At 37.2% G+C, this 16,234-nt stretch overlaps 1 protein-coding gene across 1 annotated transcript in view; it reads left to right on the plus strand.

Annotated features, from left to right (window-relative positions):
• Positions 1-14,299, plus strand: part of cntfr (ciliary neurotrophic factor receptor) — a 210,001-nt gene extending 195,702 nt beyond the window's left edge. The window contains exons 8-11 of the mRNA XM_077497254.1: positions 4,592-4,660; positions 5,846-5,966; positions 10,356-10,482; positions 12,953-14,299. Coding sequence (XP_077353380.1) covers positions 4,592-4,660; positions 5,846-5,966; positions 10,356-10,482; position 12,953 — 318 coding nt within the window. The 3' untranslated portion in view covers positions 12,954-14,299. The remainder of the gene's footprint in view (positions 1-4,591; positions 4,661-5,845; positions 5,967-10,355; positions 10,483-12,952) is intronic.
• The last annotated feature ends 1,935 nt before the right edge of the window (positions 14,300-16,234 follow it).

Raw genomic sequence — 16,234 nt, forward strand, 5'->3', positions numbered from 1 at the left:
TCCCTTTCGGTATGCGCTTTATGAATGGTGAAAATCCAGATTTTATTACTTTAACAGTTTAATTGCTTGTTTTGTCCAATAGATCTGCCCAAGAGATACACAAAAAAAAAACACACCAGAAAGTAAATACATTTTAGTTTCAACACACACTTGATCTTCCAGGGTAAGGATCAGAGATATGTTTATGTATTTATTTATTTTGCAAGGACAGAAACAGACTCCACCATTCCTCTCTGCTTCCCTCTCAGCGATATTAAGTGTTGCTCTTGGTGCCCTTACACTCATTGGTCGAGAAACACTTATAAGTACTTATAAGCTCATGTCTGCATGCATATTTGTTGGCTAGAATATTTGGTACACACGTACAATATAAATACCTCCAATAAAAGACTTGCTTAGTCTCTGAGAGAAACTAAATGCAGACGAGTCAGACTGACAGATGTTTCTGTCTAATATTTCTGTCTAATATTGTGATTGTGAGGTAAGGAATTTTAAAATAAAAAGTAACACTAAACCCCCAAAGCACTATCATGATATAAAAGTAAAAAAATAATCAGTGTTAGCAGCAGCACAGATTAGCACTAGCTAACAGTCTAATCAATGCTAGCATCTGATAACACTGTTATTGTAATACTAAGCTAATTTATCAATGTGTGGCGCTTCACCGCTACACTTAATTAATGTGGACTTTCATGCTTTGTTCATTAAATATTACCTGATAATGGAATTGAATCTCGACAAGCGCTCCCTTTAAGTGTGGAGGATGGACGACTATGGTTAAATGATCTAGTTTTTGGTGTTGGCTGATTGCCGTTAGATAGCAACATTAGCTTGTGAAATGTGGCACTTACTTAATTGCTCCATGAGATTGTTAGCAGGATGAGGCGTTGTTTGTGTTTGGTATGCGTCCATTCGCCACAAATATGGGCTTGGTTTCCACAAATAGAGGCAAGCAATTGATTCAGATTCAGCCTACTGGTTCTCAAGCTAACGAAAGCTACGTTCACCATTAGCACAACCTTATGTTGTGAAAAAAATACAATGCCTGCTTTAATTTCTTAATGTCTGATGTGTGTCTGTGAAGCTTTGAAAAATATGGCACTGGTCCATTTTTTTATGTTAAAAAATGGGCTAATGCTTGTACTGTCTAGATTGGATTGTGCGGGTGACATCGTGACCCTTAAATGTTAGTTTGCTTACATATTCAAAGACATGTTTTTTTTTTGTGTGACTGAACGTCCACATGTTTATTTAAGAGACGTTTCTCTGTAAATATCCACATACACTGTCTGGTAGAAAATGCGAAGAGGCGACGTAGTTACGCTGCTTGGCCGACATGTAAACAGCTCCGATAGCTAAACACTGCTCTGCGCATATTGCGTGCCACTAAAATGTGTGCGCAGGGCATATGATGAAATATGGTCACACGGGCGCAGATGCACACAGATGTGAGCATGCTCAAATGATGTTAGTGCATTCCACTAAATAAATTAAGCTTGTAAATATAGCGCTCGGTTTGTGAGATAAAGTCTGGCCAAACAAAGCGTGGGCGGGAGAAAGACGCTGTTGAAGATTAAGGCCACGCAGAAAACAGAGGGGTCAACATCATCATGAGATAAGAGCGAGATTATTTGGAAGGAAAAACTTCCAGAAGAAGTGTTCTGAGAGGCTGCGGTTGTTTAAAGGGTTATCCCATGAGCTCATCGGAATGAAACAACAGTGGAATGTGATGACCATATTGCGACAAAAAGTTGTTTATTCTTTTCACTGTCTCTTTTTTTAACACTGTAACATTCCTGTGTTTTAATGTACTATAAATGTGTTTGTCTATCTAGAGCGGATGCTATTTTTTGTAGCAAAAAAATGTGAAGTAAAAATGAACTGGTTACAAAAGTGTGCACACCCTCTTGTAATTTACCATTTATGTAGCTGCGTTCAGAATTAACCGATTCAATTGAATTGTGTGTTATTGATCACATTAAAGTTAATCAAATTATGGCATTATTCTAATTGATTTTTTTTTTTCCAGGAAGATACCAGACTTTGAAATGTGTGACGTCTGTATACTGTATTGTTCTGTGTGTACTATACGATATTTACTTATATGCTCATAAATAGTGATGTTCAATACCACTTTTTCTTCAGACTGATACCAGTGTGAGAACTCAACTCTTGAGCACTTTATATTCATAAAATTTCTATTAAACCAATGACAGATAATTTTAAAGTAAGACCTATAATATGTCCCAATACAGCATTTCGCCTTAAAATTGCATGAATTCTCTGATATATTTTTTTCTGTTTATTCATTATATACAATACATATTTTGTATGGAACACCCAAAAAATGAATTTAAATAAATAAAAAAATAAAATATATGGAAATAAATAAATAAATGAATTAATAAATAAATACATAAATAAATTATCTAGTAGACAGTAAAAGTCCTCCTCCTAAATGTCCACAATGTTCTCTTTGGAATTCCAGTTCAGAGTTAGAGCAGTATGTATTTTGATTTGTTTTAAGTAGTGTTGTTCTGATACCGATACTGGTATCGGCAGAGGCGCTGATACTGCATTAAAACAGTGGTATCGGTATCGGTGACTGCTAACAAGTAACATGCAGATACCATTAATTCCAAAGCTAATATCGGATTTTGGATGCAGCGTCTTGCGTCTTGCTGGTGCACGACATTCACTGATATGTGACATGCTCACTGCATGCCGATCTAAGATATCCTATTGGCCCTTGAATGCTCTGAACCAATGGCAGGACAGCTTTTTCATGTTGAAGAAAAAAACCTTAGATATCGGTATGGTATCAGGATCAGCCGATACTGCAAAGCTGGGTATCAGAGTCGGTATTGGGGGCCAAAAAACGGTATCGAAACAACACTAGTTTTAAGTTTTAAGTAGATTAATGTTCATTTGGATGTATGTGCAGGTATGTATGACAGGTTGACTGCTTTCACCAGGTGATGAAAGTCTTGCTAACGTGTTCCAATCAAAGATGTGAGGATTTCATGCCTCTTTTTGTTCTAATACACTATTGCAGCCGTCTGTGCGTATGTTTCTTGTCTCATTGGGAAACTGCAGAAGGCATGTCACTAAATCATTTAATTTGGCTTCAGGAGAGGAAAAGTCAGCACCTTTTCGAGTGCTGTTTTTCCTTGAACGTGTCAAGACGCAAGCCAAAGGCAAACAAACATACACACAAATGCAGCACTAACCGTAAATTACAACAGAGCATCAAATCAAAGCCTCGTGCGCTTCCAAGTGACGCACGTATTCGGTTCAATCTTCTACCCTCTGCACGTTAAAAAAAGTGTGTGCGAAGCGGCGTCCAGCGCTGGCGTGCGTTCTTCTGGCATGTGTTATTGTGTCATCAAACGTTTCATCCACGCCAAAGCTTTCCGCTTTAATTGTGATTTATGCTGTGGATGTTGTTGCACTCACGCCAAACTGTTTGCCGCTGGGGGCATCAGAGTTCAATCATTCAAATATAAAAACACAGCAACAACAAAATCAACCGGCTTGATTCATGCGCACAATAGTGATGAAAGGTGTGTTGTAAATAAATAACCACTCAATAAAAATTGTATCCCGCGCGGCTAAGCTAATATAACCACCATAAAACATTAAAGTTTGAATTGCAACGCTGAGCCCATAATTTATGGCTGGCACTATAGGTAGAAGGAAAGAGCTGTCAGAGTGACTTCCAGTGGACTCGGGTGCTCATAAATTCCCGTCCCGCCAAATACATTTCAGAGTTCATGATGTTGCAATATTTCTTCTCCATTTCAAAAATATATCCCACTTTCTACTAATAGGAAGTTAAAAGCAACAATATGGAAAATGCTCTGCTTAGAAAGATCAGCTTTAAACTTATTAGCAGCATCTGGCTTGTAATAAGTCTGATGGTCTCAGTGGTTGCCACGGAAACCACAAATCCCCTACTTTAGTGGCATGTAATACTGTACTCGGGGACCTTATCAGTTTGAATCAGCACCTAGCATAGATGACTTGCGCATATGGTGGATGTTCAAATTTTGTCCAGCTTGAGACAGTCCTGAGAAGTCTTTTACAGGTTTTCACTTGTTAGTCATTAACAGGGATGGGAAGTAACAAAGTACAAATACTTAGTTGTTGTACTTGGGATTTTTTTTTTCCCGTATTTTGTTATTTATTTTTTAGACTTTGCTAGTGTTGCTTTGCAATTGTGTATGTTGTATATTGCATATTTTGTCTTCACATAAGTCTGCTTTTATTACCTTTTTTTCTATTCTTTTTTCTATTCTCTCTGGGGTTTTATTTTGTTGTTGTTTTTTTATTATTCTTATTATTTATTATACATGTATGAATTTAAAAATAAATAAATAAATAAATAAATCATTTCAGTGAAAAGCAGAAACAATTATTCGGGATTAATGATCCACTTATCAATGTCAGACAGGCTATTAATAACAATTACATCTTTATAATTTGATGGATAGGTTTGGCATACTTTGTGTACATGCAAAATTAACGGTATTTTAGGGGTACAATTATACATCCTCCAGTCTTATCTTTGTTTGTTTATCATTTGTTTCAGGTGGAACTATCTGAAAGCACGTCTCACACCATCACCGATGCTTATGCTGGCAAGGAATACATAATCCAGGTACTTTCACAACTACATCATGTCTATCTATCTATCTATCTATCTATCTATCTATCTATCTATCTATCTATCTATCTATCTATCTATCTGTCTATCTGTCTATCTGTCTGTCTGTCTGTCTGTCTGTCTGTCTGTCTGTCTGTCTGTCTGTCTGTCTGTCTGTCTGTCTGTCTGTCTGTCTATCAAGTTAGCTAGCTGTCTAGCTAGCTAGCTAGCTAGCTAGCTGTCTTGTAGTCTAGTCTAGTCTAGTCTAGTTTTGTCTTGTCTTGTCTTTTTGAGAAACCTAAACATGGATGGAAACTCACCAAACTTTGCAAATTTAATATTTTAAAGTTACCATACACGACACGTACTTTGGAATTTGTCGCCATTTTTTGGCCATTTATAAAGGTCATATTTTAACAAACACCTCCTACAGATTTTATCTGATTGTCTTCAAACATGACATGTTTCATCTAAAGATGTTTAAGATGGAAACTTACTGAAAGCTTTTTATTTTGTCGCATTCTGTTGCTGTGGTACTGCACTGTTTTCAAAGAAAAATGATGACGATTTTCATGAAACTTCATGGAACTTTTCACAATGACCTGGCATGATCAATATTTTATAAAATGTCTGTGCCATTTTCAATAAATGACTCAATAGCGCCTTCTAAAAATGTTTCATTTCCATTTATTATGTTTTATTAAGGCTCGAAAACCTTTCACCACACACTTTATGCTCATCTCTCAGACGTTTTCTCACACCTTCATAGATAACCAAAAAAAAAGGGTAATAGGATCACACATATCTTTTTCTCATACATTAATGAGGCACAGCAGTGTACAGTAGCACAAATAATAGCCAATTAGCACTAATGCGAGTTGGCACGACCATGCGTTTGGCTAACAGCTATCTTCCAAGGTGCTCTTTATGTGCTATATTTGTTCTGTGAACAAAGGCCCGTCAGCAACCAGCACCAGATAGCCATTTTCTTTTTTATTTATTTATTTTTAACCCGTTTTAAGTGCCTGAATTAACACCAGTGTACCGAGTCTGTATCTTTTCAATACAAGATCTGTGCTCAAGATCTTGCAGAGGAAACAGGAGGGACAAGTTGTTGTTTTTTTTTCTTACCTTCACATTTCCTTTACCATGTCCCAAATAGCACATACATTTTTTTACATCTACGTGTATGTTCAACAGGTTGCTGCGAAAGACACAGAGATTGGAACATGGAGTGACTGGAGCGTTGCCGTGCATGCTACACCTTGGATTGAAGAACCAGTGCAGACCACCTCCACGACTGATGTGGAGTATCTCACGCGTAAGAATCAGTCTCGTGATGACAACATGACACATGCAGTTGTTAGCAGATTGCGGCTTCGCTTCCTCTTGAAACCATCAAACATATAATCCGTGTTCAGAAGACCTAAAATCATGGGCTGATCAATACTGTTGACGCATGCTACGGCATTATGCACATTGCACCACAGCATCAAAGGAGTTTAAGCCTTGTTGATTCATAAATGGAAATGCAGAGGAAGTCCAGGGTCAAAATTGTGGTAAACAGCCAGTTTTGCGTTTACAACCGCCAGCTTTATTGATCTAATTTTCTATTTCACATTAACAGCATTGTCTGGCCACCATAAATTAGCAAGGACATCATTCGCTCTAAAATCCCACAAAAATGTTCCCATTCAATCTATTACAAAATTTCCTATTCACAGTCGGCTTTTATCATCCCTCTTGAAAGCAGTGCTGGGCTTCCAAGAACTTTTTTATTTTGCTTCTCACGCCCTCTGCAGAGGCCACTTGAACCTTGTGGTTGGGATGAAATGCTTTGCTGACATTGTTAGAAAAAAAAAATAAAAAAAAAATATATATATTATTATTATTATTAGTTCATTTGGCTGCCTCCAAAGCTCTATGTGCCTGGCTCACAATGGGTTTCACAATGTAACAGTGCCCCCTCTTGGCCATTAGTAGCACTACACTCTGCTGGTTCCATATGAGCTCAAATGAGAATCACAACACATGCGAAATTGCAGAAAGAGAAATGGTGGCCTTCCCTAACACTCTGACATGCAAACCAGTGGAGTCACACATGCATGGACACGCACACACACATTAGGTACATTGTGTGAACACTGGTGAGAAGAGGTCATCAGGATTCTCCTCATGTTTCTCTCCATCCCAGCTGATGCTTCTATCACTCTCTCGTCCACTCTTTTTTTTTTTTTTTTTTTTTTTTTTTGTACACGCCTGTGTATTGATCACTGTTTCGCTCATTATTACCTACTCCGCATCCTTGTCAGGCCTCTTCACAACTGTTACATTTTAGATTATCGATTCAATCTGTGCAAGCACTATCAGCAAAAAAAAAAAAAATCAGTGAGGTCCCTTTGTTCAAATGAGAACACTTAAACGAATGAAACAGTGAAAACAACCATCTATCCATTCACTGTAATGCTTTTTTTGGTTATATTTCTCCCCTGTTTACGCTTGAAATAGGTTGTCACCAATACCTCATGGAGATTAAGTGACGTTGGCAGCGTGTTCTGCTTCTCATTTCCCATCAAAAAGGATAGCGCACTGACAGACAGATGAAATCTCATCCTCGGCGATACCGCCATCGCTCAGCTGCCCTCGCGCTATTAACGCAAAAAGCGGTTTGGTGGAGCCTTTGAAAAGTCTCACTGTCTCGCCCTGTCAGCGAGACGGAAAGTGGACGGCGTCTGATAGCTCCAATTTCATATCAGATACTCCATGGCTGCTGTTGTGCGTGAATGTAACGAGATGCAACAAGCAATATTAAATGTTGCCACCTGTTCAGAAAAACATGTTTTAAACTCAAAGCGATGTGGTTTCAATTTAAAATGTTGGGCATATATTAAAATTAAAAAAGCACGTCCTTTACAATCAGACTGCATATGTGCTCATCATGTTTTCTAAACAGAATGTATTTTCATGCTGTTGGCTACCAACAGGCCAGAAACCTTTAGTCTCAAAATCAGAGTCCTCTATGTAAATTATGAATTATGAAGCACATATCAGGTTTCTTTGATGAAACATCTGGATGCTCATCAAAAATGATACTTTACCATAGTGACGGTGTCGTTAGGCTTTGGATTAGTGCTGTCAAGTGATTACAATTTTTTTTAAACTAATTTTCCGTAATTTATCGCGATTAATCGCATTTTCTACTTCTGCTTCTATTTTTTTTTTCCCGTTTCCAAAGCTTGTAACAAATATTTACTTGAGTAAAATCTTGGAATTAATGTAAAATCATCCAATAGAAAGTATAGTTAGAATCAAAGACTGTTATAAATAGCTTTATTTGTTCCTTGAATAGAATTATTCTCCTGTAAAATAGTATTTTACTCTATAGGCCAAAGATGTACATATGCACCTCATGCAGTCTAACTGTGCGCATGGGTGGAGTTTCTTTCTTTTGTTATTTTGGTAGTTGGGCACAGGTAGAAAAGGGAGTTCACCTGCATTTGCGCCGTCATGTGAGGTAACGCGGCTCGAAGTGGCTCCCCTCGTTCCCTTTAAAATCGGCGTAGTTGATACGCACACATGAAGTAGAAATTGACTCGCTGGGGACTGTTCAAGAGATCACCATGTGTAAAGTAACATCCATCCCTGATTGACAAGTGTTGACCCAGCTACACGTGTAAACGCCACCTTAATTGCCCAAACAGTGTGATAGAATTCGGCTTTAACACGGCTCACTAAGAGGCTAAGGATAATTGCAGATCCCCCACAATGATTTTGTGGCTTATTGTCACCCTAAATACAAAGGATTAGAGTCTTTGTAGTTGAAGTCCCCTTTGTGCATGCCTCATAAATCCATCACTTTTCCTCTATAAAGTCTCATTTCCTTCTCATCATTCTGCCTTTTGGATTGCCAGATCTGCTGCTCTCTGGTGATCTTTTCTGGCTTGTTGCATCCGAGCAAACTGCATAACGGCCTCTGGTCGTCATCACTTTATCCTCACATCTTTTTTTTTTTATTTGTCTCACCACTCAAAACAAAGCAAACTGCTTTGCGGGAAGTTTATTTCAGTGTTCTTTAGCGACATGCTGTGCACTTTCCCTCTCTCTCTTTTGCGTTCTCCATTTCACACCTGGCTGCTTCCTCCCGCTATCTCCTGACTCCTCGATGCTCTGCGACGCTCATTAATTGGAGGGAGAGGGAAATTATATTCTGTTTCCACTGACTGTCTCCCCAAAAATTGTGTTTATGATGCTTGCTATTTTGCCTGCAACACAACTGGTGATTTACAGTTTGTTGCGTAGAAATGTTGTCATGTTACAGGGATTCTGTGGCTCATTAAAAAGCATTAAAAGTTAATAAATGGAATCAGCTCAAATTAAGGCCTTAAATGGTATTAAATACAATGTTGACAGGCATTAATACAATTAAATACAATTGTTTTTCATGCTTTATTTTACATACAACGCTGTACAAAGGAGTCACTATCACACAATTTTGCAATAAAACAGTTTTTGTGGAGACTGGAGACTAGTTGTAATTTACAATGAACAAAATGACCTTGTATCCATGAGTTGCTTCATGTTCCAAATACCGATTGCTCTGAATTTGAAAAGAAAAAACATGCTGTTTCTGGCACTGATGTCCAACATGAAACACGAATGCCATCTAGTGTCAGAAAAATTACCTCAGCACAAATCTGACTCAATGTTTTACACTAATTTTAACTGTTTGGTATATCTTTTAACTTCCAATAACTTTATGAATGACTTGCTATAAAATTACTGTATCAATTAACTAAAAATAATTATATTTGGTAACCATAATTCTCCACTTTTATGTAAATTAACAAGACTATGAAAAACCAAAATAGTTCATTGTCCAATTAGAACAAATATAATGTTTGATTAATTGCGAACTATGGAAATCAAGCGATAAATTATGATTAGAAATCGTAATCCACTGACAATCCTAATATATAAAGATTATATGTGTATGTGTGTGTACCTTATATACATTTTGATATGGGCATTAAATTAGTTTTAAGTTGCATGAGCATTAAAATTAGATTTGCTGATGATAATCAGCGTCAAACACAAAAATTTTGAAGGAAAAACAGAGCGAGCCTCAAAGGCACTGTTGGCACCTTAGCTGGATAAGGAGCGGCGGACAGACACTGATAACACAATGCCAATAAATTTAGAGCCTTACTCCATCATAACCTCGATCCAATGTATGTTTTAACGGCTTGTGTGAACATTTATTAAATGAATCATTTCTCCATTTCACGTTTTGCAGTTTGGCTTGCTTCATCCGTATAAGAGCGTATAAATTATAGCCACAAAAAGAAAAAGCAGAGTAATTCTCTGACCTCAACAAGAAGCTCAAGTGTATCAGTTCTGGGCAGCTTCCAAATTAATATGATTTTTCTTGTCCAGTTCACTTCATAACTGCCTCAACAAGTCTCGTATTGATTGCTCGTGCAGATTAGAATTGATTTTGCACTGCAATGCATTTTCCTTTCTGTTTGCGTCTTCCCGCTATCATGATTTTTTTTTTTCTTTCTTTCTTCCAAGCGGCCATTCGTCAAAACAGTCTTTTAAATGTCAATTCCCTTGGGAATCAGCTGTGTGACGTTGTAGGATCAACATGTAGATTCATTGCAATAAGATGAAATGAAACGGTCTGTGTTGGTGTGTTTGTGTTTCCTCACAGAGACCAAGACCTCACCCATTCCTTCGTCCAACGCGCCACATAAGGCTGAACCTCCAGTGGGCAGGGCTGCCAAACTTTTCACCTTCTTCTCACCTCTTCTGGTAGGGATGCTGCTGCTCCTCATCTAGTGAGTACACACAAACTCATATTTGAATTGATTATGGACTCATCAGGGCGACGCATGTCCTTCGACGGCGAGAACACATTTAGAAGCATCGGGTGATGAAGGAGTTCATTTATTTCCCTGCAAAACCCCCCACAAAGCGACTGAAGTAAAATCCAATTCAAAGCTGTCCCGTGTCATTTATTTCTGCTTTTAAAAACAAATTGTGCTTTAATGATGTGTTCTTTTTGAAAATGTGCATGTTGAGACTTTCTAAAATACATGCAAGCAGGAAATGTTTTGTTCTTAGTCAGGTGTAGACCAAAGCGGGTCACAAAGAAATTGTAGCTTTTATTGTATGACATTTTAGTCCAAATTTATTAGTGGAACTGCCACAGTGCAGTAAACCTTTTTGATTGTCAAATATATTTCAACATATTTAACTCATTTGCTCCCAATAACGTGTAAATACGTTTTTTTAATGTTGTAAATGTCCCAAAGACGTATTTATAAGTTTTTTTGTTTTTTGTTTTTTTTTTATGCTCGAGCATACAGAAGGCTTTGATGCAGCCTCTCAACTGCAAAGAACGGTTGCAGAAATGGTAGTTATTACACAAACGGCCAGCAGGTGGCAGCAGAGCAAAGGAGATCAACCAGGGCCATCTAGGAAAAAAAGCACAATTACTTACAATTTTGAATAGATTTGTGAAAATTGATGAAACTTAGCTCTCTTCTAATGCTAATTGCTGCAAAACGGAAACAGATTGAAACATACTTTTTTTCCTGGTGAAAGAAAAGACTTTAATCTTTCTTTTGGTAGGTTCCATGCTTTTATAGCAATAGAACACAATATTCTGTGGGCCTTGCAAAATCAGTCAAAATCCAGTAAAACAGCCGGGAGCGAACGGGATTGCTCTGTGAAAACGGCTGGGAGTGAATGAGTTAAATACGTCAAAATTAGTGCGTTAATTTTGAGTTAATATTAAAGTTCCTTTAACACCACTAATTTTTTTAACGTGCGATTAATGACCGTTCCTTATTTGGAAAGCCTGTACTGCAGGGAATTCCAGTCGCAACGCAGCAGGCACGTCCACGTCAAAATTTAGCAGTAATAAATGTAATAATAATGCATATTTGTGGAAACTGAGGTCAAGTTGTATTATACAATTTTAAATGTGCAGAATTTCACAAGTTGATTCATGTTAAAGATTAGAAAGCTCTGAACATGAAAGGAAAAATGCACTGAGCTGTCATCGTCTCGGAAATGCAATTATGCCATCTGCTGGCAGAAAAATGACCTCAACACAAATCAATATCGCACTCGTTTTTTGTTTTTTTTGTTTGTTTGTTTGTTTTTTACAGTATATCTTATAAATTTTTACTCAATTTTATGATTATGAAATTACTGTATCATTGACTAAAAGATTCAACCGTATTTCTATTAGTTTAACATTTTTCCACTATTTTATGTTTTATATATGTATATATATATATATATATATATATATAATATATATATATATATATATATATATATATATATATATATATATATATATATATATATATTATTGGACGTTTTATTGTACATTTAGAACAGATATAAAATGTGCGATTAATCTCGAGCTACTCTTGAAATCATGCAATTAACGACAAAAAAATGTAATCTCCTGACACCCCTAGTTAGAACGTATTTCTAAAGGCATTTAACGGTATTTAAATACGTACTTGCAAACACTATTGAACTCATTTATATACATTGTTTGAACGTGTTTACAACTAACTTGCAAATATTTTTAATCGTGCTTGCCAATAAATTTGAACATATTTATATATGTTCAAACGTATTTGCAAGTACATTCTTGTAAATATTGTTAAAGCTGCTTTCAAATATGTTTATAAATCATATTTAAATATGTTTAAACATATTTGCAAATACAGTATGTTCAAATGTATTTGCAAGTACGCACTTGCAAATATGTTTGAAAGTATTTTAAAATGTTTGGCCACCCCCTGAGTTGGATAAACTCAGCAGGATTTTGCTTCATAACTCATATTCCACAAATATTAATAACTGATATTAATCAGAATGTCATGTTTAGACTAGTGAGGTCACATGTTTGCAATAACCTTCAGTGTTGCCAACTCCCCAGTAAGGAAAGTAGGGTTTGGCTATCCTAAAAGTAGCTACAAGTCGCTGAATGACACCATTGCCTAATTTGCATAATTGTCAATTTGCATGAAATAGTAATGCACTCTGTAGGAGAGAGGAATAATGTGTGGGAGAGGCAAAATATGAATTAAAAAAAAAAAAAAACTCAAGAACACCAGAAAAAGTTGTGAGATTTTGACAAAATAAAAGTCACCAAGTGCCTTTGCGAAGTTGCTAGATTTAGCAAGAAAGTTGCCAAATTGGCAACAATGAGTATTTTCTATGTAATTCTTGCTCAGATTATACAAATAGAATTTCATTCTGTTTTGCATCTCTGTCTAGATGTAAACGTCTTAAAACGGAAAGGAGAGGAGAGGAGAAGGAAGAAGAAGAAGAGGCTGGATCTTTGTTTTCTCTTTTGCACAAGTCCCAAGGATAGAGTGCATTGATCATTTCTGTCTGTCATACACTTACTTGCCAAGATGACTTGGACAATACCCCCCACCCCCCCAAGCAGCATTTTCAATGAAATGGCGACACACAAGTTCTTCAGTGGAGCGGTCATGGCCGTCATCGTCTTCATCAGCAGCAACAATAGGAAGCATCGCTGCAAATACTCGTCGTCTAACAGCACCTGCTGGCTTTAATTTAAATCCTTTGGCTGGTAACAGTATTGACTCTTATCTGTTTTTTTGTTTTTGTTTTTTTTGGGTTTTTTTTAACCTTTCGCCGGATTTCACTTTTCGTGTCCGTGAACATACAGCGGAATTCCCACGGAAGCGCGCGCAAGTAAAAGTCGAGCATGTGCGCATGTGCTCGTGCCCAGTCGCCTTCTCAGTGCCCCCATACAGCTAAAGCGTCATGCCAAAGACTCAACGACTCCCACCTGCAGTAAAATGGTCCCCCAAAACGTGCCGATTTGATCGATTTGGAAATGAATGGTGCTCACATAATCAAGCAGCAGAAGTCACAAAAATGATCGCCACTCATAATTCTACAGATGATTTTAGTGGCGTATGAGGACTAACACTTGCAAAAGTCTGGTTTATGTAGACAGTTAGCTTGCATCTGTCAAGAAAGACTATGATTGTAAAAAAAAAAAGAAAAGAAAAAAAATATATATCTATCTCTATGTAATTAAGTCTCAAGCTGCCCAAGTTTTTTTTTTTTTTTTTTTTTTTAAACTTTTGACAAAGGCTGTTTTTTGGGAGGCATTGATGGCTGTAAAATAACACAAATCACTTTGCTTTCTGCTGCCTTCACATCCATACAAAATGTCTTTTTTTTTTGTTGCAGTTTTTCGTTGCCAAGATCAACTGTTGGTATTATGTTATTCCGATGAGTACTGATGTGTTTAATTGTGCGTGTTTTTTTATGTATTTTATGGAGAAACAACTACAAAAACACATATAGGGTTTTAGTTCTTCTGTTTCTGGCTTATTTTTCCCACCCCTTTTTTTTTTAAATACGACATTCATAATGGCTTATTTCTCTGATCTTATTTTGTAAACTATGATATGTAACTTTAACATTGAACAAAAGTTTATTATTTAATAATAATAATAATAATAAAAAATATTAATGTATGTATTAGCAGTAGAATGTCGTTACCTGTACCTGGGGTCCTTTTTTATAGCTGTATATACAATGACAGGTTTCAACCATTAAATGTGACCATTTCACAATGAAGGATGACAACTGGGTCTCTTTTGAACACACGCCTCATTATGAACTATTGACTATGAATTTCATATTTATCTTCTCAACAAGAGGAAGAGCACATTTCGGTGAGTTACATTATTCAGTTTGTTTATGTTTGCAATGCCTCATAAAGATGCCTTCAAAATAGCATGAAATGGCTGCCGTTGTACGCCCCAATATCTAAAAAAAAATACATTTAAAAAATCTGATATTGGCGCAGTATCAATATTTCCATAGTCGCCCATCCCTTCTGGTCGAAAAACTGCCACAAGAGGGCGCTAAATTGCCAAATGTGAATGGTTGTTCCAAGTCAACATGTGGACAAAAAAGGGTAAAGAAAACGATGGCTAGAAAAAGATCATTGGTCTCTCTTAACCTTTGAAGCCTCTTGTGCATGTCTGTCGCTTTAAAAGCACCTCGCTCTTCTCTCTTCGTTATTCTGACAAGTTCTGGCAGGCCAATACGGAGACTGAGGACAAATCAATACACCATCTAACAGCTGTCAGCTGGGGTTCCCGTGTATGTGTGTGTGCGTTTATTCATCCATTCATCTTTGTGCCTCTATTTTATTCATTCCTCCCCACTCTCCTTGAATCCATAATTTTACACAAGATAGCTTCAAAATGTGTAAAAGAGAGCATGACGCATCCTCGTTGTTGCCCTCACTTGTTCTTTGTCACAGCGTACATCTCATTACAAGTTCAGGAAAAAAGATTAAACTCTTCACCTGGTACTCGGACTGGCTTTTAATTAAATGGCGATTGAAATGGTCAGCCACGCTCTTTGTCTGTGGCCAAGACGTGATCCACATGAACCTCCTGTGTGTGTGTGTGTGTGTGTGTGTGTGTGTGTGTGTGTGTGTGTGTGTGTGTGTGTGTGTGTGTGTGTGTGTGTGTGTGTGTGTGTGTGTGTGTGTGTGTGTGTGTGTGTGTGTGTGTGTGCACATGGAGAAGCTATATCAAAAAGCCCGACTGCCTCGCTCGGCTCTAATGACGACGTTGACCTTCCATTGATAAATAGACGAATGACACAAGCTCTCCTTCTGTCTCAGGCGTGCGGCAACTGCTTTTACTATCCATCATGGATGTTGATATTTTATCATTGCAGAGAACATTTTACTATTCTGTATTATTTTATCTTGGCAACCTTCACGCTGATGTTGGACAAAGCAAAGTAAAAAAAAAAAAAAAAAGCGACATTTTACAATTGTGAAGAATCTAAATGTTTGTGTCTATTTGTAGATCATGCATCCATCCATTTTCTTAACCGCTTACTCCTCACAAGGGTCGCGGGGGTGCTGGAGCCTATCCCAGCCAGGGTTCACCCTGAACTGGTCGCCAGCCAATCGCAGGGCACACAGACGAACAAACATCCACACTCACAAGCACACCTCAGGACAATTCGGAGCACCCAATTAACCTGCCATGCATGTCTATGGAATGTGGGAGGAGTACCCGGAGAAGACCCACGCAGGCACGGGGAGAACATGCAAACTCCACCCAGGAAGGCCGGAGCCTGGACTCGAGCTGGCGTCCTCAGTACTGGGAGGCGAATGTGCTAACCAGTTATTCACCATGCCACCCGTTTTTAGATTACAATTTAAATTATTACACTCCACAATTACAAAATTGGCATAATTAGAAATACTAATTTTAAGTTGTTTTAATGTAGGCTATATATTTACACTTTTTTTTTTTAAATAACTAATTTAATAAACCTTGTTTGCTCAAAAGGAAACTTGCATAATTATTGTGTTTCAAAGAAATATATTTATCTTAATATTTTTTTTACGTTTAAACATTTTCTTGTTTTGCACCAAAAAAAAAAACAAAAAAAACAAAAAACAAATGATCGTCCTAATTGTGATTTACATTCTTACCAAATTAATTATGGATTTAATATTGTATGCATCAGTCAATAGGT

Source organism: Festucalex cinctus, chromosome 15, assembly GCF_051991245.1.
Source record: "Festucalex cinctus isolate MCC-2025b chromosome 15, RoL_Fcin_1.0, whole genome shotgun sequence".
Taxonomy (NCBI): Eukaryota; Metazoa; Chordata; class Actinopteri; order Syngnathiformes; family Syngnathidae; genus Festucalex; species Festucalex cinctus.